This window comes from Balaenoptera ricei, chromosome 11 (genome assembly GCF_028023285.1).
Source record: "Balaenoptera ricei isolate mBalRic1 chromosome 11, mBalRic1.hap2, whole genome shotgun sequence".
NCBI classification, from domain to species: domain Eukaryota; kingdom Metazoa; phylum Chordata; class Mammalia; order Artiodactyla; family Balaenopteridae; genus Balaenoptera; species Balaenoptera ricei.
This window is the reverse complement of record NC_082649.1, coordinates 23,892,726-23,918,436: the sequence shown is the minus strand read 5'-3', so window position 1 is coordinate 23,918,436 and position 25,711 is coordinate 23,892,726. Positions and strand designations below refer to the sequence as shown.

Genomic DNA, 25,711 nt, shown 5'->3' with positions numbered 1-25,711 from the left:
TTAGCTAAATGACCAGCAGAGTCTCCTCTTTCCAGTGTCTGGTAAAAGCAAGAGAGAGGGAGGAAGTGTCTTCCCCAAGGCTGGCAGAGACCCAAACAAAGCTGGGAGGGGACTCCTGGGGATGAATGAAAGGACACTCAGATCTCTGGTCCCCCAGGCTGGCTCCCTCTGGGAGGAATGTGGCTCTCTGGCTTCAGCAGCCGCTTAGAGCCCATCGTGGGTCTCTCTCATCTCCATGGCTACTGAGGATACTGGTCTCCTCCAGAATCCGTTAGGGCTCCACCCAGACCTGTGGTGGACTCCATGATTCCCTCCAGGGCCTGGGCCGAGGTTGGGGCCATGGAGTCGGTAGACAGCTCTGTCAAAGACATTTCTCAGGGACAGGGAGTTTCTCTAGAAAAAGAAGGCAGAATCATTTCAGAATTGGATTCCCCCCCACCCCCGAGAAGCCTTCACCAGGGACTCCTTCTGGAATCTTCTCCCCCTTTAAAGCATTTCACTCATTCAGCAGTCCTTCCACCAGTCTTTATATCTTCTTTTGCTCCCCTTTCCGCACAAGTCAATAGCTTCCTCTGCACATTGATTGGCTCCTCTGGTTCTAACTTGCTATGTCTCTTTAGTAACTTTCTCCTGATTTTTCTTTCCTCCCTACTCATCCCTAACTTGTGGCCCTACTATTCATGCCTCATTTCCCTATGTTCCTGCTATTCCTTCCCCCCAGGCACTTCCCACCAGTGCCTATATATTAGGCACTCACCACACAGAAGTAGAGTCCAACAACTAATCCCACGGCCACTACAACCGAGACCAGAGTGATGAGGAAGATTTCCCATGGCTTCAGGGACCCACTGGGCTTCACTGTATTCACTGGAGTTCCAGCACTTGTGCTAATTCTGTTGGAAGTTGTGTGTGTTCCAGTTGACAAAGGTGTACCAGAGCCTCCTGTGGTTGCATTGGATCCAGTGTTGGAGGCCATGCTGGTCCCACTGGAGGTTGTGCTGGATCCAGTACTGGAGGTTATGCTGGTCTCACCGGAGGTCATACTGGATCCAGTATTGAAGGCTGTACTGGTCCCCCCAGAGGTTGTGCTGGATCCAGTGTTGACAGGTGCGCTGGTCCTTCCAGAGGTCAGGCTGGATCCAGTATTGGAGGTTGCGCTGGTCCCTCCAGAGGTCAGGCTGGATCCAGTATTGGAGGTTGCGCTGGTCCCTCCAGAGGTCACGCTGGATCCAGTATTGGAGGTTGCGCTGGTCCCTCCAGAGGTCACGCTGGATCCAGTATTGGAGGTTGTGCTGGATCCACTGGAGGTCACTTGGGATCCAGAGTTGGTGGCTGTGCTGGTACCACCATAGGTCGTGCTGGATGTAGTGTTGGAGGCTGTCCCAGTCGCACTGGAGGTTGCACTGGATCCAGTGTTGGCTGTGGTGGGTTCACTGGAAGTTGGGCTGGGTGTGCTACCACTAATGGAGGTTATGCCTAATGATAATCATAAATGATGATATATATTGAGCGTATATACTTTCTGTTCAATGGTTGGTTAAACTTATTACGTGGATAATTCTATTTAATGCTCACTACTGCCCAATGAGATAGATATTATTATTCTCAACAGCTAAGATGAAAAAATTGAGGCTTAGAAATGTTGACACTTGCCCAAGTTTGTACAGCTAGTAAGTAGTAGAACAGGAATTTGAACCCAGGCCATTGAATCTGCACTTTTAGCTACCATGCTAAGTCACCCTCCACATCCACCCCCAACACCAGGGTTACATGACCTAATTTCACTGATAGTAAGCTTATTCCATCATCTGCTGTACAATATTCAACACAGATAAAAAGTATTATAAAGGAGTTGTAGAACCCAGGTGAAACTAGTATATATTGATTAATTCATTATTAAAGTGGTATTGCTTCTTTCTTGGAAAATATTTCTGAGTGTTATTCAGAAAACGCCTATATTAGAATTATCTGGGGAGCTTGTTGAAAATAAAGATTTCTAGGCAAACCACTCCAGACTAAATGAATCAGAGTCTGAGATAGGCCTAGGTATCTGGGTGATTACATATGCATTAAAGTTCCAGGGGCTGCTGATTACAAGGCAAAGGTTAGAAAAGAGCAAGTTATATGTAACTTAAATATATAAGATCTCCCAGGATTAAGGTCTGCAAATCAAGATCTACAAGTATAGGGAAGCATTTCCACCTTCTTGAAGGCTCAGCTAGAGTTAAGTTTGTGCCTGTTTTTTGCCTCTCACTACCTTGAAGGACAAAGATGCTCAACCTCTCCAGATAAACAAAATTTATCTCATTTGTGGCTCATTTTACTATTAATTTGGACATGAGTGCCTAGCACCTCACCCCACACATGTGTAGCTTATTTGAACTAACATAGGATTAGAGTTTAGCTCTATTTGGGGAAGGACCCCTAAAATCTGCAATGGGGTACAAATTGGAGTTAAGGTTAGAATCATGAGTAAAACTAAATAAGAAACTGAGATGAACAAGAGTAGGGGTGACGTGAAAGAGGGAGTGGATTTGATTTGAGAAGTTTTGGAGAATAGAATAGTTGAGTCAAAATTGTATGAGGGCTAATTTTGATTCAAAATGATGAATTCTCGGGGCAGTACCCTGATGGTCTAGTGGTTAGGATTCGGCACTTTCACTGTCGTGGCCCGGGTTCAATCCCTGGTTGGGGAATTGAGATTGTGCAAGCCGTGTGGCACCGCCCAAAAAAAAAAAAAAAAAAAGAATTCTCTAAGAAGTCATGCTTCCTAGTTGCACAATAGGAGACGGCCCGAGGAGTGTTTAATAGAGTGTCAGAGGTGCAGAGCAGAGTGGGAGTTAGTTTTGACTTGAATCCTTTTCTACTTGGCCTGAGGCTGACTGAGGCTGATTGTGGAATAGGGGTTAAGGACACGAGAAAAATTAAGTTTTTATAATATAGAAGAGTGATATTTTAAAATAACAGTCGGGGCTTCCCTGGTGGTGCAGTGGTTGAGAATCTGCCTGCCAATGCTGGGGACATAGGTTCGAGCCCTGGTCTGGGAAGATCCCACATGCCACGGAGCAACTGGGCCCGTGAGCCACAACTACTGAGCCTGTGCATTTGGAGCTGGTGCTCCGCTACAGGAGAGGCCGTGACAGTGAGAGGCACGCGCACCGCGATGAAGAGTGGCCCCCGCTCGCAGCAACTAGAGAAAGCCCTCGCACAGAAACGAAGACCCAACACAGCCAAAAATAAATAAATAAATAAAATAATTTAAATAAATAAATAAATAAAATAACAGTCAACTCTTCTTGTTATTAATATTTAAACCCCAGCCATATCTCACAGGTTGTTACCATTTTATAGATGCAGAAACGGAGGCACAGAGAAGTTAACTCACCCAAAGTGTACCGGTAACAGATGGAGCCGTGATTCAAACATAGGCAATTGGAGACCAGAGTCCACAGTTTTAACCACTGTGCTCTGACTGCCTCCCAGGTGATACCTTATTAGACTGAAGTGATTGGAGTGAAATGATGACCCTCACTCTATGGTGGAGAACCAGAGTTATTCCTAGTGCTGGTCATCATCTCCCACAATCCCTCAAAAGTTCACAGACCACCAACCTTTAAAGAAAAGCACTCACTGTATTCTGAAAGTAGGAGATGCAACAGTAACCAGTACATAGGGCAAATGTTTCTTTTCTGCATCTTGATCTGCCTCTTTGTGGCTGGTAAAAAAGATGCTTGGATCCCAAATGTGACGAAGACCTAGAAGGCAAAGAACAGTATTCTTGAGAAAGGAGAGTTCAAGGTAAAGAGATAAAGGCTGGAGCTTCCAGGAGCTTGGGTCTCCAACATATGTGTTCTTGGAAAGAATCTTGAGCTTAGCGGGGTGGGAGACTGGATACCTGGGCTGCTTGAGCTTCCTCCACACGATGTTGTTGCCTCTTTCTTTATCATGGAAGAGCTGCAGGAGCCTTTATAGTTTCATATAGGGGAGGGGTTGGGAAGTTGACTTCTTCTTCTGCCAACTATGAGCAGGTAACAAAACAATACTGAGCCTGGGAAGGAATAGACTGGGGTTCAAGAGGAAGGTGAGAAAGGAGAATGACATGATCATACTAGGCAGGGCACTGGGCTGGGTTTGAGCAGGAAGTAGAATGGGATAAAGGAATCAAGGTTGTCAGAGTGGAAGAGACCCACCCTTGAGGCAAAAATAGGGCCAGAAACCTGTTCCAGTTCAAGACTTTGTTTCCTTGTCAGAAAGTCCTGTGTGCATGCTTTAAACACGGAAGAAGCCCTAATAGACTGAGCTGAAGGGCAGGACCCGACATCTTTGAATCAAAAAAAAAAAAAAAAAAAAAAATGAGACCTCAAAGAGAGCAGTAACTAGGGATCTGGGCTCCTGGGATATGGGCAGAAGACAGACGGTACATTGCTGAGCATGCAGTAGGCATCAACAATGCACAATGACTGAACGGGAAAAGAGAGATCCATGGGTAGTGTAGCCGTCTTTGGGGTCTCTGGTGCATGGGGGATGAGGGTGGGGGAGAGTGTTGAATATGCAGGAACAAGCCACCTGTCACACTCATATCAGGTAAAGGGGTGGTATAGGGCCCCCCTTTTTAAAAATTTTATTGAAGTATACTTGATTTACAATGTTGTGTTACTTTCTGCTGCACAGCAAAGTGATTCAGTTATATATATATATATATATATATATTCTTTTTCATATTCTTTTCCATTATGGTTTATCACAGGATATTGAATATAGTTCCCTGTGCTATACAGTAGGACCTTGTTGTTTATCCATTCTATATATAATAGTTTGCATCTGCTAATCCCGAAGTCCCAATCCTTCCCTCCCCCACTCCCACAAAGGCCGCCTTTTGATTCTCAACCATAGGGGTTCCTGTCTTGTTTGTTTTCGGAGTAATTCATAGGAACTTTTCTTCCCTGAGATCCTTCAGATGTTCCTTCTCATCAGCCTTAATGAAGCATCTCTCAGCAAGGTATACCACGGGCACCACATAAGGAGACTTCAGGTCTGTTGGGGGAGGGAGATACTTAGTCCAAGTCCTCTAGGAACTTCGAGTTGGGTCTGGACGCAGATATAGCAGCAGAAAGGACACACAGTCAGCTAAATGAGCATGACTGAAGAGACCCAAATGAGTGGAGGGTTGGGGAGTTTATGGGGAAGGCTTCTTGTGGCCAGGGTAAGGGGAGTGGGATTGAAGGGAGTTCCAGTGCACAGTCGGTATGACCGAAGTCAGCTGTCTCCATTCCCTGTCAATGAGGAGAAGCTTCGTGGAAGAGGCGACATCTCAGGTAGTTTATTTATAGGTGAATGAGTATCCCCGACATGTAAAACCTGCTAGAAAGAAGCTGGCAAGCAGGAGGTGGCTGGAGGCATGAAGGAGCTTGGAATAAGTCAGTCTGAGAGTCAGGAGGGACAGAGTGTGCTAGGAAAGGCTTACATGCCTAGCGGCTGTGATGGGTGGTTCCTGAGGTTGAGGTGTGAGGGGCCAGTCAGTGACAGGTGGGGTCTTGAACTCCCAGAAATCCTAATCTGTGGCTGTAAAGCCAATAGCACTCTAAGAAAGAAAACTTTTCTTCCCTCTAGAATTAATTGGAGGCAGAGGTCTTGAATTCAAATCCAGATTTCACCTTTTAGAGATATCCTAAAAAAGTTTTACATGCATACTTATCAGTCTAAATGTAATTAATATCTTTACGATCCTTCAAAACAATACAAGGACCTTGGAACTCTTTCATTCTTATTACCTGTCTCCCAGCTCAAACCCTAACATTATCAAGTATGTTAATTCTATCTTGTTTTTTAACTTCATGAGAAATTATTGCTATCTGCTAACACACCATAAGAATATAGTCACACAGCTACATTAAGCTGCAAGAGAGACTGGGAAATATAGTCCTTTGCTGGGTGGACATGTGCTCAACTAAGACTTGAGAATTCTATTTTCAAAGATGGTTAATGGATATTAGTAGACAACCATAAAGCTATGACAATATCTATAGTTTTTTTGTGGATCTGATCCTGTTGTCTATTTGTTTTGTTTTGTTTCTTGCTGGCTTTCACTCATGGTGCCTCATTTGTGATTTGAGATTTATGACTATAAATTTATTTTTCTTGGGTTGTTATCTATATAAGTCCTTTGAAACCCAAGATGAGTTCTGATCTTCCACAGTGAATTTGCATGTTTTTGCCAAGCATAGGGAGGCAATACCACTTGAAGATTCCTTTAAATTAAATTATAGGCTTGAGCTCTTTTGAATTACCTAGGTTACATGATTTGGGGCTGCAAACCATGTAAGTATTGTGGTTACAAGTTATTTCTCAAGAGGTACTTCCCCCATCTTCCCTTCCTCAAGAGGTACTTCTCCCATCCTCGCTTCCCCTGCACTGAGTTTAGAGATAGGCAATTTTGCTTGCATTTCCTTAGAGGAGGGGCGGGTTTGTTTTTGGTTTTGTTTTTTAATATTTATTTGGCTGCGCCGGGTCTTAGTTGCAGCACGCGAGATCTTCATTGCGGCATGCAGGATCTTTTAGTTGTGGCATGCAGAATCTTTAGTTGCGGCACTTGGGATCTAGTTCCCTGACCAGGGATCGAACCTGGGCCCCCTGTATTGGGAGCATGGAATCTTAGCCACTGTACCAGCAGGGAAGTCCCGGGATGGGTTTGGTTTTAGTTTACACTCTCCCTTTCAGATTTATGTGAAGGTCTACTACCAGAGTCCTCACCTGGGTTGGTCTGACTGAGGTTGTGCTACCTGAAGCTTAAATGCACTGGTTGGGCAAAAGTTGGCTTGAGTACTCTTACCTCCTTAGGTTCCTACCTTAACTTAGTCTTTACTTTTAGCATTCCTTACTGTCCTGCTGAATCAATGATACTTTTAAGAAGATTTTTTAGTACACCATTTTTAGTTTTTCAACATATTTTAAGACACCTAGCCCATTATAGAGCCAGAAATTTAAGTCCTCATTGGATTGTTCTGAGAAATAAATGATGGTGTATTTAAAGGCACAGCACAGTGTTTGGTGCATAATAAGCATGCAACAATAAAGGACAAAGGAAGAGCATAAATATATAGATGCCAAGTGTATTTTGAGATTTTAATAGTAGCACGTTGCAGTGATTTTCTCCTTACTTGTCATATAGCATTTGGAAGAGACAAAGAATTGGGGAGGGAGAATCTTCCCAAAGATGAAGGAGACCTGGAGGACATGTGTAGGTCAAAGATGGCTTTCTGTCTACCTAGTTTGTATGATTTGAAGCTACAAACCCAAATGAAGAATGTTATGCAATTACAAATTCTCAAGGGAGGTTTTTACTCCCCTCCACTCAGTGTCAAGTTTAGAGACAGACATTTGTCTCAGTCGCCAATGTGCAAGGTGGTCAATACAATTTCATTCTAGTTTAACCACTGAAACTTTAACCCTTTTAGGTCTCAGCTTTCTTTAGAGTCTCCTATTAGACTCCACCCCTAATGCAGGTCCTAGACTTTGTCTCCTGTACCCTAAGTGCTAAGAAGCTGTGAGAAGGTAAGCTTAAATTCACCAGATACGGCAAATGCCCTCAGTGTGACAGCTGGTTCAGAGCTCTCCTTCAGCCTCCCTGAGTCTCTGCCTTCTCTTGGTTGTTGATCTAAATATTACCTACTATCTACCCAGCTGATTGATATAGTTACAAAGATTTTTTTCAATATTTTATCCAGTAATTTTTGTTGCTTTCATTAAGAGGGGTGGTTAATGCATCTTGTCCACTATTTTGCCAGAAAAGTAGAAGTTCTCAAAAGATTGTTTTGAGATTACAAATTTCAAAATTGTTAAATGATAGTGGCTTTAAAGTTACATAGTACAATGCTTAGCACTTAGTAAGCACCCAGTAACAAAGGGAAAAAGGAGGGGAAAGAATGCTCAAATAGATAAACAGGAAGCAAGTCATCTTGCTGCCACAAACAGTATGAGCTGTGTTTTTTAAGGCTGTAATAATATCATCCTTCTTCCTACTGGTCACACTGCGTCATGAGGAAATAAAAAAAGAATTCCAAAGCGAAAGGGCACAGGTTATTACTTGTGCATTAGGAGAGCAAAGAGAAATTGTTGTACAGTTGGTTACTGTGACTTCCTAAGAGGTTCTGAACTATGGTTAAGCTTAGGGAGAATCTTTACTTGAGCTCAGGTCCAAATCTGATGAGGCTGCAGGTCTCCAGAAACACTCTCTGTTTTTCTGGCTGCCCTGTTGGTCAAACCCTCTATGATCTCTATCTTTTCTCTGGCTCTTTTCTTGACCTTGCTCATGACCATCTCCATGGCCAATTCCCTGAAGACCTTTTGGAAGCCTATCTTGACCCACTTTATGGCCACTGCCTTCTCCTCCATGATCCCCTTCTTCTGCGATATTTCTTTTTCCAGAGTGCCCTGCATTATCCAGTCTATGTCCATACTCCCCCTTCCTCTATGTCTTCCTTGGCAGCCTCTTCTGTGATCCACTTCATGGCTCTTGTCATGGCCTCCTCCATGTCCATAACTCCTGCCAGGATTTATGCCATAACCACCCCCTTGGCTGTGGCTTAATTCATGGCGCACTCCATGGCCTACCCTGTGTCCAGAGCCATACGTTCCTCCATGAACCAGTTCATTTTCTAGGCTATAGAACATTCCAGAGCCCAATCCTGAGTCCAGGTCCAGACCAAGGCCAATTCTGTGGTCATGGAGGTTATAAATGCCTTTGTTTATCAGGGGAAAAGAAAAGTCATTCTAAAAGAGAAAAAATATATATTATTAGAGTTAAATCCTTTTCTTTCAGATCATTAAAACTTGGATTGTCAAAAATCACAAAATTTCACTTTTCGTTCATTCTTTGTGTGTGTCTCTCTTCCTCTCATTTATTTATTTATTCACTTCTCTGAGAAAACAGCCTTCCTGATTATTGCACTTGCATATTCTCTATGTGAATGCTACGATCATTGCTGTGTACCTTGGCAAATCCGCATCCTGTACCTAGAGTACAGACTCCCAGAAATAGGGAGTCTTTCATTGAGTTAATCAGCCAAGAAAGTTGCGCGTCTATGAGGAAAGGTAAAAACAAGAAACTTATGAAAGTTCATAAAATAGAAGTCAGAATAGTAGTTACCCTTGGCTGGGCAGGTATTGACAGGGAGGGGACACCAGAAACTACTCAGATGATAGGAATGTTCAATATTTTGAACGGGATGGTGGTTATTCGGGTGTGTACACATTTTTAAATTAATCAAGCTGTACACTTGAGATCTGTGTACTTCTTATAAGTTTTACTTCAAATTTTTTTTAAAAAATAAATTACTGTTTTTTAAATTTTATTTATTTATTTATTTATTTATAGCTGTGTTGGGTCTTCGTTTCTGTGCGAGGGCTTTCTCTAGTTGTGGCAGGTGGGGGCCACTCTTCATCACGGTGGGCGGGCCTCTCATTATCGCGGCCTCTCTTGTTGCGGAGCACAGGCTCCAGACGCGCAGGCTCAGTAATTGTGGCTCATGGGCCTAGTTGCTCCGTGGCATGTGGGATCTTCCCAGACCAGGGCTTGAACCTGTGTCCCCTGCATAGGCAGGCGGATTCTCAACCACTGCGCCACCAGGGAAGCCCCTCAAATTTTTTTTTTAAGATAAAGGAAGCCCCATTAAGAACTAAAGGTTGGAGAACCAGCTTTAAACACTGTGGCTAAGAGAACAGGCTCTCCTGTGGAGCAGACTTGGATTAGAGCCCCAGTTCTGTCACCACCTCGCCCTGTGATCTTCAGCAAGCTACTTCAGTCTCTGACTCCAGTGTCCTAGCCTGTAAAATGAGATAATAAGAGTACATGCCCCAAAGGTGGTTAAGCAGAGTTAAGGAGAAACAATGCTCTCTTGCACTTTTAGTTCTGGACCTCGCACCTAGTAAACAGTTAATAAAATGCTAGTTATTATTATTACATGTTTATCTTAAACAATTAGAGGATTGTTCATGGCTGGTGAGTCACATTTTGTTCATGCCATACAGAAGGATCAGAGGATCTGATATAAGAAACACAAGTAAGTTGATTATAAATTATGCCAGCCGTTTGTGGCTGGTGTGTGAATTTTTCATTGATTTATTGTGTGTTTACTCGGGCTCATCCTACACATGCTGAAGACCACTTCAGGAATACATACTGCTAAAATGGGAAAGTATAAATATATGTTTTAAAAGTAGAACAAGAAAGATATATTAGAATAGGAGATTAAGACCAGGATGCAGAATAGAATGCAGAAATGAAGTCTGCTGCTGGCATGTGGCTGTCATGTCTTCCCCTGTCCCCAGAGAACTGCGGGGGACTTTAGGCCTTGAAACAGGTGAGCTCTCACAGCATCAGAAGCCTCGCCTACACAAGGGCAGGAGTTTCTGGGGCTTCTGTCCTTGCTAAGGGTATTTTCTTGTTATCCTCCCTTAGTGTGTAGTCGAGTATTTTGAAATGGCCAGCCTATCTGAGCTGTGCTAAGAGGTACCTACAAAAGTGAATTTCTTTTCACTTGGGTAAAATCATAAAAAGAGGGGAAAAGAGCCCTGCACTCTCACCCCAGGAAGTAGCATGTGGTAATATCTATGACCGTGAAAAATCTGTTGGGGGCCTGAATGATCATCACCTTCTAGAGATCCTTTTTCTGGTGCTATATAGTTCCAGCTATTTTATAAAAGATATGCTTTCCCTTATCCTTGCCTCTAGCCACACCACATAGACCCATACACTTACCTCTCTCTTGGGCCCCCACTTCACATTTTTCTTTTTTTTCTACTTCTTGCTATATAATCTATCATTTATATTTTCTGTTTTGCTCCCTCTTGTGGTCTTTGTATTATGCTATGTGAGAAAGTAAAAATCAGACTGAGAAAGTAACAATCTACCCTGCTGTTCACCAGGCTGGGATAACAATGTGGATCAAACCAGATGCAAAGATTACTGGAAAGAGTATTTTTCCCAAGGACACGCTGCAGCTGTAAAACATCAAAACAGCCCCCTTCTTTGAGTGACTTACTCACTTTCAATGATTTTGTCAGTGAAAAATTTAGTTCTCTAAAATAATAGAATATAGCAAATTTGCTGCCTGAAATTATATCAGTAAGAAGGAAATATCCCATTCTTGTCTGGAGGATCTAAGTTACTTTGGCACAGAGAAGCAGCCTGGATTTCCTACCCAGAAGCAGATGAGTTTCTGAATAACATTCCACATCTCTTGTAACTTTGTACTTTCCAAGGAAACCAGGTCCACTTCACAGTCTAGAGCTGCTGTGGATCCTTGTACACACAGCCCTGCTTTGTTTTGAGCTTATTAAAACTCTGCTTCATTTAACTTTCACCCAAACTCCACGCTTCCCTCAATACTGTAATGACTCTTTTCCTTAGTTGGTAAGAAGCTCCTTAGTCCCTCTAGTGTACAGTCTCCTTTGGTGCAACAAGCCGATAAATCTGACTTTGTGAGACTACAACTTTACTCCTGCAACTCTTATGTTGATTGGGTTAGCATACGTGTGACTCGCCACACACTGACTGCTTTCTCGTTCTGAATATCTTGCGGGTCCCATTCCCATTATTCTATTCCCACTCATGATCCATCTTCTAGGTGGGTTCCCCCCATCTCCATGTACAGTAACTCACCAGGCAAAACTCAGTCTACTAACAGTCCAACACCAACCATGACTGCAGCCCAAGAGATGAGGATGATGCCTCAGAGCCGCAAATATCCACTTGGTTTAATCATATGTGCTGGTGTGTGGCTCACGCTAACTGTGCTTGTGCCCATGGAGACTGGGCTTGTTTTATGGGAGATGGTGCTGGTTCCAGGAGTGGTGGTTGGCTCATGGGTAGATCCTGTCCTGGTGGTCCTAGTACCTGGCACTGATGTGTTGGATGATGTGCCAATAATGGATGTGCCCAGGCCAGAGGTGTTTGGGGCTCTCCCAGGGACAGTATTCCTGGTAGCAGGGAATGTGGAGTCCATTCCAGGAGCTGTGGAGACAGAGATGGGTGTAGTTGGTTTGGTTCCAGTGATCCTAGTGTCTAGGAAACAGGTCACACGATATGATGCATTGGTAGTGGAGATAATTAACAGGGAGGCCGGTGTCCTTAGAGCAGAGGGGTTGATATAACACTTCTCTGGTGCTGGTGGTTTGAGGAGAGGTGTTGTGGTGGGACGAGAGATGGTAGAAAGTGATTCGCCTGAGGCCATGGTCCCCAGAATAAAGGTGAGTGTCTTACAGAAGAGGAGGTAGAATACGTGCATAGATGGTGCTGCTGATGGTGGAAGCAGAAGATTAAGGAAATGTGGCCATGACCCATGTGGATGTGGGAGATCTATTCAATTACGGAAGTGGTCATCCACAGAGAAGAGGGTGGGTTGGGATGAAAGGAATAGGGTCTGATAGTCTTGTGATGTAGTCACTGGGTATAAGGATGGTGCTGGAAGAAGAGATGATAGAATAAGATTTTTCCATGGATGAGGCAGTGCTCGTGGCTTGGAGCAGAGGTGACATAAGCGAACACAATCGTGGTGATCAACAAAGTCGAGCTGAGTGTGCTCGGAACAGATGACCCACGTGAAGAGGCTGGCGACCCCAGGGATGGAGGCGGGGTGGGGGTGGGGGACTCAGACAAGGTGGGAGGACAGGAGAGGCAGTAGAGGTGGTGGTGTTGGCAGCAATGGTTGTGTTTAGATGAGACGTGGCTACACTGATACAAGAACAGTGTCCGTCACTGGAATAGCAGAGGGTGGCTCAGAACAAAGTGGGTAGAATCAGTTCCAGTACGAGTGCTGATGGCAAGCGCAGAGGTGGTTTTATTCAGAGCAAGTGCCAGAGAGCAAGTGAAAAAAGAAAATAGTTTGGTCTTGGACTAGAGCAAGGATTGGCAAACTTTTCCTGTAAGGGGCCAGATGGTAAATTTTTAAGCTGTTTGGTCACAGTCTCTGTTACAGTTACGCAAAGTAGCTGGAAAGCAGCTATAGATGTAAACAAATAGGTGTGACTGTGTTCCAACAGCACTTTATTTGGAAAGACAGATAACAGGCCAGAGCTGTCTTGTGAAGTATCGTTTGCATCCCCTGGACCAGGGGTCAGTATGTTGAGGCCACAGTAGTTTCAGAGGCCTTGGCGGGCACAGACTCCACAGTGGTTCCTGAGGCTGTGGTAGAAGCTATGGTGAGTGGTCTCAAAGCCTGTGGTGGTTTCATTGGTGGAGACTGTGGTGGGCACAGATGTCATCATGGAGGCTGAGGTGCTATCAGAGGCTGTGGTGGTCTCAGCGGGCATTGTGGTAGCTGTGGAGGGCACAGAGCTGCAGCTGTCACAGAGATTTTAGTGGAGACTGTTGTGGTATCAGAGGCTGTGCTGGCAGCTGTCCTGGTCTCAGAGTTGGTGGTGGAGGCCATGGTGGTCTCAGAAGATGTTGTCGTGGTCCTAGAGCCAGTGGTGGACGCCGTGGTGGACACGGATGCTATTGCTGAGGACGGGTAGTCTCAGACGCTTTGGTGGAGGCCTCGGTGGATTCAGAGATCAAAGTAGAGGGTGTTGTGGGCACAGATGTTATCGTGGAGGTTGTGGTGCTCTCAGAGACTGTGGCTGAGGCCAGGACGGGGGACTCGCCCAAAACTCCGCCCCCCCATCAGAGTGGCTTCAGGGTGGGAGGAGGGCATCGGCCGGGGCCCAGGCGGGCCGCTCCTCGGGGGGAGGTGGGGACCTGGTGGGATCCTCAGATGAGCCTACTGTCGCCCTCTGCCAGACTCCGCTCTGTTAGGGAGTGAGATTCGGGAGCCACAGGTCAAGTGGAGCCTCCAGGGAAGGAGGGCCGTGGACTGGGGAACCCAGAGCCCGCGCTGCCCTGCCCCGGGCTGCCCTGCTCAGGCTCCCCCTCTGCTCTCGCACCTGGAGCCTGCTCTAGCCCTAGGGATCTTGGGTGCTCGCTGCCAAGGCGTGCTCTCTCTTCCCCGGGAAGGGGGCCGGGGAACATTCCCTGCCTTGCCACTCACTCATTAAGTAATTTTTCCTAATGAGAGCCCAGCTCCAGAGCTTGTTAAAGGATTTCCCCTTAGATATCAAAGTGATCATTAGCCTGGGAGAGAGAAGTGGGAAGGGAGACATTCAGGGCCGTGCCCTGGGGCCCATGGCACCCACTGTCCCTGTTTGCTTTGGGGAGATGTAGAACCTCCCCCACTCCCCCAAACACACGCTCTTTGACCCTCAATGCTCCATATTGGTGCCTTGGCAGGGAGGCATTGGTCGAGTTGGATGTTTTGCTTTATTTTGTTTTGGTTTTTTAATTAGGGTCCAGGCTGGGGAAATTCATGGTTAGAGGCTGGGGTTAGGGGGTATCTGCTTTCCTCCCAGAGCGAGTGACTCTCCTGTCATGGCAGCTGCCACATGCTGAGTCACCATCTACCCAGAGACTAAAAACCGGGCAGCTTCCTCCTTTTTCCTATGGCACTCCAGCCCTCTTCCAGAACCCAGGTGTCCCTCTCTGCCTCAAGGCTCTCTCCAGGGACCTAAGTCTGGGGTCCCTCTGGCACCTGGCTTGCCTCCTTTCTGGCACTCGCGCTACAATTCTGCCCTTAGCAGAGCAGATCTCCAGGTGAAGATTCAGAGAGTCCCTCAGGCCTCAGGGCCCTCCCAGCCCAGGGCTGGGTCCTGGCAGATAATCCACTGACATGAGTGTACGGATTAGGATTACTGTCCATGATGGGCTTCCAGCTTCCTGCAAATGGGGATGCCAAAAGTGGCAAAAAGCTGCTCGTGGCCCTGCTGTTTGATTCTGGATAGAGTCAAGGTTGGAAGCTGTGGCAAACTAGAGTGCCTTTCTGGTCAGCAGAGATGCTGATGCTATCCTCTTCCAGTAAGAGTGAGACCCAAGGCTACATGGATGATGGGCGGCGGTTTGGTTGGGACTGACATTTGGGCACGGAATGGTTTTGGAGCAGGGCTGCTCTCCTAACATGAGTATGGAACATGGCAGATGTGCATAAATATTGGGCTTAATTCATTAGAGTCTTGTTTTATTCTGTGTAGTACTGCCTTGTGATAACTCTTACTGAATTATTTAATTTTAATTTTCCTGTATTTGTGTCCCAGATGAGAACTATGTCTTATACTTCTTTGTAATCCTCAACAGAATGTATAATAGGTGCTTAGAAATACTTGCTTATTAATTAACCCATTTTCTCCTCATTTTGTCACCATGCAAATGAGCCAAGCATGAACTCAGGCTGGCTCTTCTGGAAATCCAGGAATTAGCCATTTTAGGAACTGTGGAAATTCAGCCTCCTCTTCCTCGACCCTCCGAAGAATTCCTGTCTTCCAGCCACTCCTGCTCAAGGTCATCTGTAAGGTCACAGCCAGAGCCAGGAACAGCAGTCAGGACTTTCTCCCAACTGATAGTCCAGTAATTATGATGCCTTACTTTATAAATATTTTACACTTTATTGTAAAAAGACCAATAGATAGAAAGAAGTTACCTGTCATCAGCTAACTCTCCCTTACTCCCTCTGCCCAATCAGTAATAGGTGAAAGGGCTTTAATAAATTGGAGAGAAAATCCAGAAAACATACACAGATGAAATGTCTGCAAGGAGAAAAATCAGAATCTGGGGTGAAGGTGTGGAGAGAATAGGGGCAGTAGAGAAGATGGATGACTCCTACAGAAAAAAGCCAAGACTTTGGGGCTTTGCGGGGAGAGAGGAAAATAAATGATGAGTGGGGAACACCGTCAAGGAAGGTCTGGGGTGGGGATCCATGGATGAGACTGCAGGCCAAACAAAAATCCCTCCCTGTGTGCCCACACACAACCCAGCAAGCCAAACCAACAGGATGCCCACTGCAGACATTTAGGAAAACTAAGGGATTCAGGAGGGAGAGAGAAGAGCCATCTGGGTGACAGATATTTATGATCTTTTCTGGAATTTTTCTGAGAATGGAGAGGGTGGAGAAGGAAATCCTCTTTTCTTCTCAGATCCCATTTTTTCATTAAAAAAAAAAAAAAGTCAAGGGCCCTGGGAACTCAGAGACAAGCCTGTTTACACACAAACTCTAAGTAATAGTAGATGGAAATAATATAGGTTGGTCCTGAAACCCAGAAGCTCTGTCTTTCGACTCCCCCTGCCCATAACCCTGACTCACAGTCAGTCTGGAGCATTGCCTTCTAAGGCTCCCGAACTTCCCTTCACTGTGCTGTCCCTCCCAAAACTCAGAGTCCTATATTGATCCCCACCCCGTACATCCATCAGACACCTTTTCATTTTCAGATCATCTTCTATCGAGAACACTTGCCTGTATTATTCGTTCTTTCTTTTCTATACCCCAAACTCATATCCTTTTTGCTTATCACTTCACCCCTTGACCAGTTTCAATAACACAGCAGTTGAAGGGTTGATGTGTTAACCGTCAGTACTTTGCCCTTCCTGGAGTCCAGGAAATAGGAATTGTGGGTCTCATTTTCCATCCAGGAAAGGGGTAGGGCATGGAAGAGCTGGGCGTGGGCGATTTCTGAAAGATCATCATGGGGAAGAGATCTGGGCCATGCCGAGAGTCTGTTGCTCCATCAGGTGGACTGGGTAGGAATTGGAGTCCCCATTATCCTCTGGGTCATTGTTCTCAGTGTTCTGGATCAGTGCACGGCGTGTTCGTGCCAAATAGGAGACCTGTGATTGGGAAGAGAAAGGAGGAATGAGTACCATCTGCCATGCCATTTACTTTCCTCGACACCCATATCTCAGGTCCTTTGATTCTATTCTCCCTGACCCTGGACATAGCTTGCTCCTTTCCCAAGATTCCGTTCAAACCCTAATCCTTATTCCAGCCCCAGATCCGGTACATTGAGTTCCAGACTTCATCTCCAGTTCCCTCCTCTGTCTTATTTTCCTTATTCTAATATCCCCCATTCTCACACCCCAGACTCTATCTCCAACTCCAAAATTTTCCCTACTTTACATCCTTTTTTTCTCAGCCACTGCTTTCTTCCCAATTCCACTATTCATGTCGCATGCATCTATTTTCTTTCTCCATAGTTTCCACCACCACAATCCCTCTATTACCATCCTCCACACTATGCCCCTTTTCCTAGACTTATTAGTCCCTCCAGTTCTGATCCATAACATCTCCTCAACTCCTTATCCCATGGGTTCACTCCCCTGGGCATCACTCTCCCTTACCAAGAAGATCAGGCCAAGGAACACCAGGAGGAGAATCACAATCAACAGGACCACGATAACTATGGCCCATGCAGGGAAGGAATCATTCTCCCCCATCTCTCCAGCATGGAAATCTCCTTGTGAGCCATCTTTGTTCTGGTGTGGATGGCTCTTGTCAGGGGCTTCCGACATGATCGACCTGGTGGCTGTAAAAGAACCAACTGGCACATGACGGGAAACCTCAGTTTTATTTGGACGAGGAGAGGTAGTACTAATAGATGTGTGTCCTGTGACCTTCACTGGAGGTCTTATACTCTCTGCGGCTGCTGTGACTTTTGTTGAATTTTCTGTGTGTTTAATTGGGGATTTTATTGTCTCAGTGGCCAATGTGGTCTTTTCTTGATGTCTAGTAGATTCTGCTGGAGCTCCTGAGTTCTTGTAATGAGTCCATTTGGTCTTTCCTCCATGTTCTGTGGGCTTTGCAGGGGCTCCAGTGCTTCCCTCATGGATCGGTGTGGTATTTCCTTCATGTCCCATGGGTTTTCCTGGGGCTCCACTGGTCCTCTCATGGCCTGATGTGGTGCTTCCTCCGTGTGCTGTGGGCCTTTCTGGGGCCCCCATGGTCCTCTCGTGGCCCGACACGGTGCTTCCTCCATGTCCCGTGGGCATTTCCGGGAGCCCCGTGGTCTTCTTGTGGCCCAATGTGGTCTTTCCTCCGTGTCCTGTGGGTGTTTCTGGGGGCCCTGCAGTCCACTCGTGGCCCGATGTGATGTTTCCTCCATGTCCCATGGGCGTTTCTGGGGGCCCTGAGGTCCTCTCGTGGCCCAATGTGGTGCTTCCCCCGTGTCCCGTGGGCATTTCTGGGGCCCCCGAGGTCCTCTCGTGGGCTGACACGGTGCTTCCCCCGTGTCCCATGGGTGTTTCTGGGGCCCCCGTGGTCCTCTCATGGCCTGATGTGGTCTTTCCTCCATGTCCTGTGGGTGTTTCTGGGGGCCCCGCAGTCCACTCGTGGCCCAACGTGGTGCTTCCTCCGTGTCCCGTGGCTGTTTCTAGGGGCCCCGTGGTCCTCTCATGGCCCAATGCAGTGCTTCCCCCATGTCCCGTGGGCATTTCTGGGGCCCCCGCGGTCCTCTTGTGGCCTGACATGGTGCTTCCCCCGTGTCCCGTGGGTGTTTCTGGGGCCCCCGTGGTCCTCTCATGGCCCGATGTGGTCTTTCCCCCGTGCCCTGTGGGTGTTTCTGGCGGCCCCGCAGTCCACTCGTGGCCCGACGTGGTGCTTCCTCCGTGTCCCGTGGCTGTTTCTAGGGGCCCTGTAGTCCTCTCATGGCCCAATGCAGTGCTTCCCCCATGTCCCGTGGGCATTTCTGGGGCCCCCGCGGTCCTCTTGTGGCCTGACATGGTGCTTCCCCCGTGTCCCGTGGGTGTTTCTGGGGCCCCCGTGGTCCTCTCATGGCCCGATGTGGTCTTTCCCCCGTGCCCTGTGGGTGTTTCTGGCGGCCCCGCAGTCCACTCGTGGCCCGACGTGGTGCTTCCTCCGTGTCCCGTGGCTGTTTCTAGGGGCCCTGTGGTCCTCTCATGGCCCAATGCAGTGCTTCCCCCATGTCCCGTGGGCATTTCTGGGGCCCCCGCGGTCCTCTTGTGGCCTGACATGGTGCTTCCCCCATGTTCCGTGGATGTTTCTGGGGCCCCCGTGGTCCTCTCATGGCCCGATGTGGTCTTTCCCTCGTGCCCCATGGGTGTTTCTGGGGGCCCCGCAGTCCACTTGTGGCCCGACGTGGTGCTTCCTCCATGTCCCGTGGCTGTTTCTAGGGGCCCCGTGGTCCTCTCATGGCCCAGTGCGGTGCTTCCCCCATGTCCCGTGGGCATTTCTGGGGCCCTCACGGTCCTCTCATGGCCTGACACGGTGCTTCCCCTGTGTTCTGTGGGTGTTTCCGGAGCCCCCGTAGTCCTCTTGTGGCCCGATGTGGTCTTTCCTCCGTGCCCTGTGGGTGTTTCTGGGGGCCCCGCAGTCCACTCGTGGCCCGACGTGGTGCTTCCTCCATGTCCCGTGGGTGTTTCTAAGGGCCCTGTGGTCCTCTCGTGGCCCAACGCAGTGCTTCCCCCGTGTCCCGTGGGCATTTCTGGGGCCCCCGCAGTCCTCTTGTGGCCTGACATGGTGCTTGCCCCGTGTCCCGTGGGTGTTTCTGGGGCCCCCATTGTCCTCTCATGGCCTGATGTGCTCTTTCCTCCGTGCCCTGTGGGTGTTTCTGGGTGCCCTGCAGTCCACTTGTGGCCCGATGTGGTGCTTCCTCCGTGTCCCGTGGGTGTTTCTAGGGGCCCTGTGGTCCTCTCGTGGCCCAACGCAGTGCTTCTCCCATGTCCCATGGGCATTTCTGGGGTCCCCGCGGTCCTCATGTGGCCCAATGTGGTCTTTCCTCCATGTTCCACAGGCTTTGCAGGGGCTCCTGTGAGTTTTTCATGGCCTGATGTGGTCTTTCCTCCATGTCTCATGGGATTTTCTGGGGCTCCTGTGGTCCTCTCATGACTTGACCTGGTTGGTTGTTTTTGTTCATTAGGTTTTCCTGGCTTTTGTGTGGTCTTTTCAGTGGTCTTGTCTGAGGTGGTACTTGGTGTTACAGTTTTAGCTGGGTTACTTGTTACTGTTGATCTCTTTGTTGTACACTTAAGACAAGTTGTTTTGCTCTTGGGTGCTGGGGTTGGATGTTTTTCGTGAACCAATCCTTTATCTGTGTTAGTGGAGTCATTAGTATAGATGTTGTGTTTGTTCTGGGTAATTGGGTCTTTTCCTTGATTGCTGGGGTTTTGTTCAGAAGTGGGAGGAGCATCTTGAGTTGCAGAGCTTTTGGAGTTATCTACAGCATGGTGAATCAGCTTGGAGTGGTGTGTGGTATTGCATTGGTGTTTTCGCTTATGGGTTTCTGTAGATTTTGAGTGGTCTGGGGAGCTGTGTTCTGAATGAAGAGCAGTGTGGTCAGAGCGGGTAATAGAAACAGGGCCTGGAGCCAGAGAGAACAAATGATCAGATGTTGAGTGTTCACGAGTTTTCTGGAGTTCTTGAAGTGTGGCAGCACCTGTGAAGGGAGAGAGGCAAATAAGAAACTTCCTCCATGCTCTTCCCTGCTTCCCTTCTCACCTCATCTCTAGGGGTCCCTTTGTTACCCAAGATGTATCTCCCCAGCCAGTCTCTTCAGAATACTCTGGTATCTAATCCCCATTCTCATCTCCAGTCTCTGGACCTTTGTTGAGGCTGTCCTTTCAGCAGCAATGCCACCTCTTTCCTCTCCACCTCTACTCTTCAGTTCTCAATTTCAGATCTTTCTAGCTGTATGGCATCTTTCCTGACCTTTCTAAGCAGATAAGATCCAGCTTCATCTCAGTGCTCAAAAAATTTTTTGTTAGTTACTCTTTCCTGCTACCTTCAACGTGACATTACAGTTGTTTGTGTGCCTGTCAACCTCTACTCTCTGTCTGGCTTATCACATTGTAAGATTTTGAGAGGAGATATTGATTGGCCTTTTGCTCCACAAGTGCTGTTTTAGAGTTTATATACTTATGGAACGGAGCTGCCTTTCCACTGCAGAGCTGAGAGGAAAGGGAATAAATGTCAGAATCTCTATCTTTCCATAATAGTCCAGCTCCATCACAAATGTGACTGTGTGAGAGACTGAGGTGAGACCTCTGGCAAAACTTCCCACAGAGATTAGTAAGTAGACACAGGTGATGCGTGAGAAGATAAGAAGAGGGATGGACGGTAGGTAGAGGAGGGGGGTGGGAACCTTTCATTTTGGTGATGAAGGTTGACCCGGATGCAGGGAAGCGGATGAGGTGACTCAGCCCCTATGGTTCCCCACTGGCTCCCCCTCTTCTCACACCTGAAGCCATCTGAGATAGATGAAGGTGACCCTTTTGCAAGAAAAGGATATCGACTTGGGGGTCCTGGGAGCTGTGAACAAGGCAGCTGGATTCTGGCAGGGACCGACTATGTTTATGGACAGTGTGTGAGGGAAAACACCCCTATCAATGAACAGATGTGGGCCTTAATTCCATGGAAGATCAACCAGTGGGAACAGAGGAGATGTCTCTGATATCTAACCAGGACAGTAAGAGCCAGGAGAGCGGGAAAAGTGAGAGAGATAGCGTCGTTACATAACTGAGCTTTCCAGACTTTGTTAGTTCAAGGTGGCAACCAGAACCTGGACACACTCCCAGTCACAGGAAACCACAATCCACCCACCTCCCTGCTGACTCCTTAAGAGGGTTGAGGGTTGGGGAACTTAGTCCTTGAAAGAAATACGGGTGGACGAGAAGGGGGTGAGGGTAGGAGGTAAGCCCAAGTCCCTGATGGGATTCAAGGTTGGGGAGAGAGGAGGGCTGAACTGCCAGGCCCTCACTTCACCGGGCCGGGTCCATTCTCTGATTCCCTCGGCAGCAATACCGACTGTGACCCTTGTTTATTGGGCCCCTTCTTGGGGCCAGGAGCTCGGCTAATTGCCTCATAGTCATTCTCTTTCTGGGTTGTCTTCTAAGGTGATTGATCTCCCAGCTCCCCACAAGGCATCTTAGAATCTGTCAATGTCCCTATTTTACAGCCAAGAAACTTGAATTTCTTGGAGCAATGGTGACTTGCACACAATCCCACAGCCAGAGCAATGGCCCACCTTTCTGGAACACTTACTGGGAGACAGGCAGGTCCTACGAAGGAGGGTGTATTAACTCATTTACTTTTTACAACAGCCATTTGAGGTTGAGAACTATTTGTTATTCTCCCTTTTTATAGATGAGGAAACAAGGTTCAGAGAGGTTAAGTAATCTCCCCAAGGACACTCAGCAAGTAAGAGGTTGAGCCAGAACAGGAACATACATTCTGGGCTCCCAGGCCCAGGCTTTAACTGGTTAAGACCACACTATACAGCCTATAGGTCAGCCCAGTCTCTTGGAGAAGGAAGAACACTGACATTTGTGGAACCTCTGAAGGATGATGTTTATATATTTGTTTAGGGACTTCCCTGGTGGCGCAGTGGATAAGACTTCGGCGCTCCCAATGCAGGGGGCCCGGGTTCGATCCTTAGTCAGGGAACTAGATCCCACATGCATGCCACAACTAAGAGTTCTCATGCCGCAACTAAGGAGCCTGTGAGCCGCAACTAAGACCCGGTGCAACCAAATAAATAAGTAAATAAAGTGTACAACTCAGTGGGTTTAAAAAAAAAAAAGACCAAAAACATATATTTCTTTATTTAATCTTCACCACGAACTTGTGAGGCAAGTGTACAATCTTACTCTTTTGCAGGTGAGGAAAGGAAGTTCAAAGAGGGTGAGTGATTGGCAAAGAGGCTTTTCACTACACCCCAGATGCTTTTAAATGTGATAGGAGATGACTAAATATCCATGGAGTGAATAAATGTGCAGGCAGCAGCCCGAAGTGGCAAATTCCACTGGCCTTAAAGAATCAGAGGAGAGGATAGAGTCCAGGCACTATCCCTCACTAGGTTTGCATCCTTACTCAGGTCACTTAAATGCTCCGAAGCCCCATGTCCTCAACAGTAAATAACGATGATGTCAACCTACCAGTGTAGTGTGAAGACTAAAGGAAGTATGGAGCATAGAAGACTCTGGAGCGTAGAAGACTCTTTAAAGTGTTTGCTGAATTCAAGTTGTAGTCTTTGAAACAATCTCATACTTTGCTCTGCTCTTCTCCTGGTAGTAAGGGGAGCCTGAGCCTGTGGCCTTGCCCTCCTGTCTTCTGCAGCTCCAGGTGTCTCTCCTGGCTTCCCCCCCTACCCCCCGCCACCCCATACACTTCTGTGTCTACCTTGACCACACCTTCAACCCCCCCCACCTCCCCTCCACCCCCCCACCCCCCCGCAACCCGCACACACACATTCCTGAGCCGCTTCCCCGTGCTGTGTTTTATCAACATTGCACTCACCAGTTTCTAATGTATTACAAGTGCGGTTTACTTCCCACAGTGGCAGGGACTTTTATGTGTTTTATTCATTGCCTAGGTCCTCCAGCCCAGAGCAATGTTTGGCCCATAGGAGGCACTTCATAAGTATTTGTTGAATGGATGAATGAGAGAATATTTTAAGACTGATGAAAACTCTTCAGAAGCCATGCCAACAACCTTTCATTATGCATATTAAGTAAGAAAACAAACATAATTGTGGCCTCCAAAGGTTGGGAGACCAAGGGTAACTTCTGCTATGTTAAGTAATTGAGCCCTGAGATGAAAAGATGTTGAAAGAAGGTCTCTCGCCCACCCGTTTTGGGATATTGGTCGTTATTTAACCACAGGAGCCACATAGTCAATAACTAGACTCAGATAACTAGATTTTAGAATTCCAGATCCACATCACATAGTTGTGGAACCATTGATTATAAAATCGGGAGTTGAAGCTCAAGGGATTCCTTGGTCCTGAGTCTTGAGGCAAATCAGTGACCTAACCCCCAGGTTGAGATGACCATCTCTTCTCCCCAGTAGATCTATCATTGGTAGCAACTTTCTTTTCCTAGGAAGTTTCCACCATGAGATATTCATTTCACTGACTACAGTAGTGGTCAGAAAAGAACTGTTTTGGTCACTGAGGTATAGGTAGAGAGCAAAACCTGGCTTTAGCACAAGACACTGGTGGTAGATACTCAGCCTGGATAAAAGAGTAAAAACAAATCCCACAGCATCAAAACTGTGTACAGTTCCAAGGGTCTGTTCTATCTGCTTCATTCACTGGTTTGAAAAGAAGATGGACGTCCTACTAAGTGACTCGTGCTATGGAGTCTCTGTCAGAGCAGCCTCACGCAAAAGAGTATTTCTGATGTTTCTTGGTGTCTCATCCCTCAAAAATGGCTTACTCCATTTGCAATAATGTGCGTAAATGTTTGTTAAAGTGTCTATACAGTTTAAGTTCAATATGTGACCTAAAACACAGACATAGTAAAAAAGATGAAAGAGAAAAACACTCAAATGTTTGCATGGACAACTACAGAGTATTAGAAAAGATTTTCTTTTTCTTTCTAATTTTTTCCATTTTTCAGCTTCTAGATTGAGCATATATTATTTTTGTCATAGAAATTAAATCAAATAACATTTACTATAGGAAAATGTCTTTTTTAGATTCTCCTCAGGCAGGACCTCAGCCCCATCTGTGCTTTCTTCAGTGATGATTTAATCTAGATGCTGCACCTGTGGTTCTGTGGCTGCATGATGCAGACTCTGGGGTTCTAGGATCTAGTTATCTGCATCTGGGTATTGACTGGTCCTGTGGATAAGTGACAGGGCGTACCCCAGACCTGTGGGCTAAAGGTCTTCATCCACTCCTCTTGTCACTCTTCCCTCCGTACCCTGGCCGCACTGTCTGCTGGACACAGTTATGTGTCAGCCCTGACTTACACTCCACTTCCACCCTGACTCCATCCCAACCCCACCCCAGACTCAAGCCCTCCCCCGCCTATCGCCCCCTTGCTCTTCTCTGCAGAATATGAGCGCCCAGCGGCTCTTCCCTCCCCACCCGTGCCCTCCATCCCAGCCAGCCAAGCTCTAGCGTGGCTGTCTCCCAGACCACACACACAGAGCCCAGAGTGTCCTGCTCCAGAATTCGGATTTTGAGTGTGCCCTGTGCCTGTCCTGTGCCTCAGAGAAAAATCTCCCTCAAAAGTGAATGTGAGGAGGGACTTCCCTGGTGGCACAGTGGTTGAGAATCCGCCTGCCAATGCAGGGGACACGTGTTCGATCCCTGGTCTGGGAAGATCCCACATGCCTCGGAGCAACTAAGCCCCTGCGCCACAACTACTGAGCCTGAGCTCTAGAGCCCGGGAGCAACAACTACTGAGCCTGCGTGCCACAGCTACTGAAGCCCACGCACTCTAGGGCCTGTGCTCCGCAACAAGAGAAGCCACCACAATGAGAAGCCTGCACACTGCAGCGAAGAGCAGCCCCTGCTCGCTGCAACTAGAGAAAAGCTCGCATGCAGCAACGAAGACCTGACACAGCCAAAAATAAATAAGATAAATAAATTTTAAAAAATAAAAATAAAATAAACTGTAAAAAATAAAGTGAATGTGAGGAAAAAAAGTGAATGTGTGTGGAGATGATTTGGGACTCATTCCCTTCTGCCCCCTACAGGTTCCTCTTCCTGGGCAGCAGCAGGACAGGAGGGGATGGAGAGTGGCAGGTGGGACAATCAGCCTGACAGGAAGGGGAAGAGAAGGTGCGTGGGACTGGGTGGTGGGCGGCTCAGGGCGGCTCTGATGCCTCTGTCCCCAGACCCTCGAGGTGGGGGGAAGGGCATCAAATCAAGGCACTGCTGAGACCCAGCAGAGACAACTTAGAGATGCCTCAGCCCCTGCCCCTGCCCCTGCCGTCCACCATCTGCCCAGTCACCAGCTTGCATCCCCTCCGGCCCCAGCATGACCCTGAGCTCAGGGAAGGAGAAACTTCCTCTAACATCACCCTCGATCAAATACCATTGGAAGGAAAAGCTGCTGCTTCCCCTGCCCACAGTGCTGCCCAGAGCATCCAGACTCACGACCTTCCCGGGCCTG

General features: G+C 47.3%; 1 protein-coding gene across 1 annotated transcript; it reads right to left on the bottom strand.

Annotated features, from left to right (window-relative positions):
* Positions 1–204: 204 nt before the first annotated feature.
* Positions 205–3,695, bottom strand: MUC21 (mucin 21, cell surface associated). Its single transcript, XM_059937968.1, has 3 exons — positions 3,632–3,695; positions 758–1,476; positions 205–393 (listed from the first exon to the last, which is right to left on the bottom strand). The coding sequence occupies exons 1-3, from the start codon at positions 3,693–3,695 to the stop codon at positions 205–207; spliced, it is 972 nt and encodes a 323-aa protein (XP_059793951.1).
* Between the last annotated feature and the right edge of the window lie 22,016 nt (positions 3,696–25,711).

What these genes read in the sequence shown, in the direction of transcription:
- MUC21 (XM_059937968.1), bottom strand. Translation starts at nt 3,695, where the DNA reads ATGCAGAAAAGAAACATTTGCCCTATGTACTGGTTACTGTTGCATCTC. An exon ending in TCTCCTACTTTCAGAATACA is followed by an intron (nt 1,477 to 3,631) that starts GTGAGTGCTTTT and finishes GATTATCATTAG; the next exon opens with GCATAACCTCCATTAGTGGT. An exon ending in TTGGACTCTACTTCTGTGTG is followed by an intron (nt 394 to 757) that starts GTGAGTGCCTAA and finishes TTCTTTTTCTAG; the next exon opens with AGAAACTCCCTGTCCCTGAG.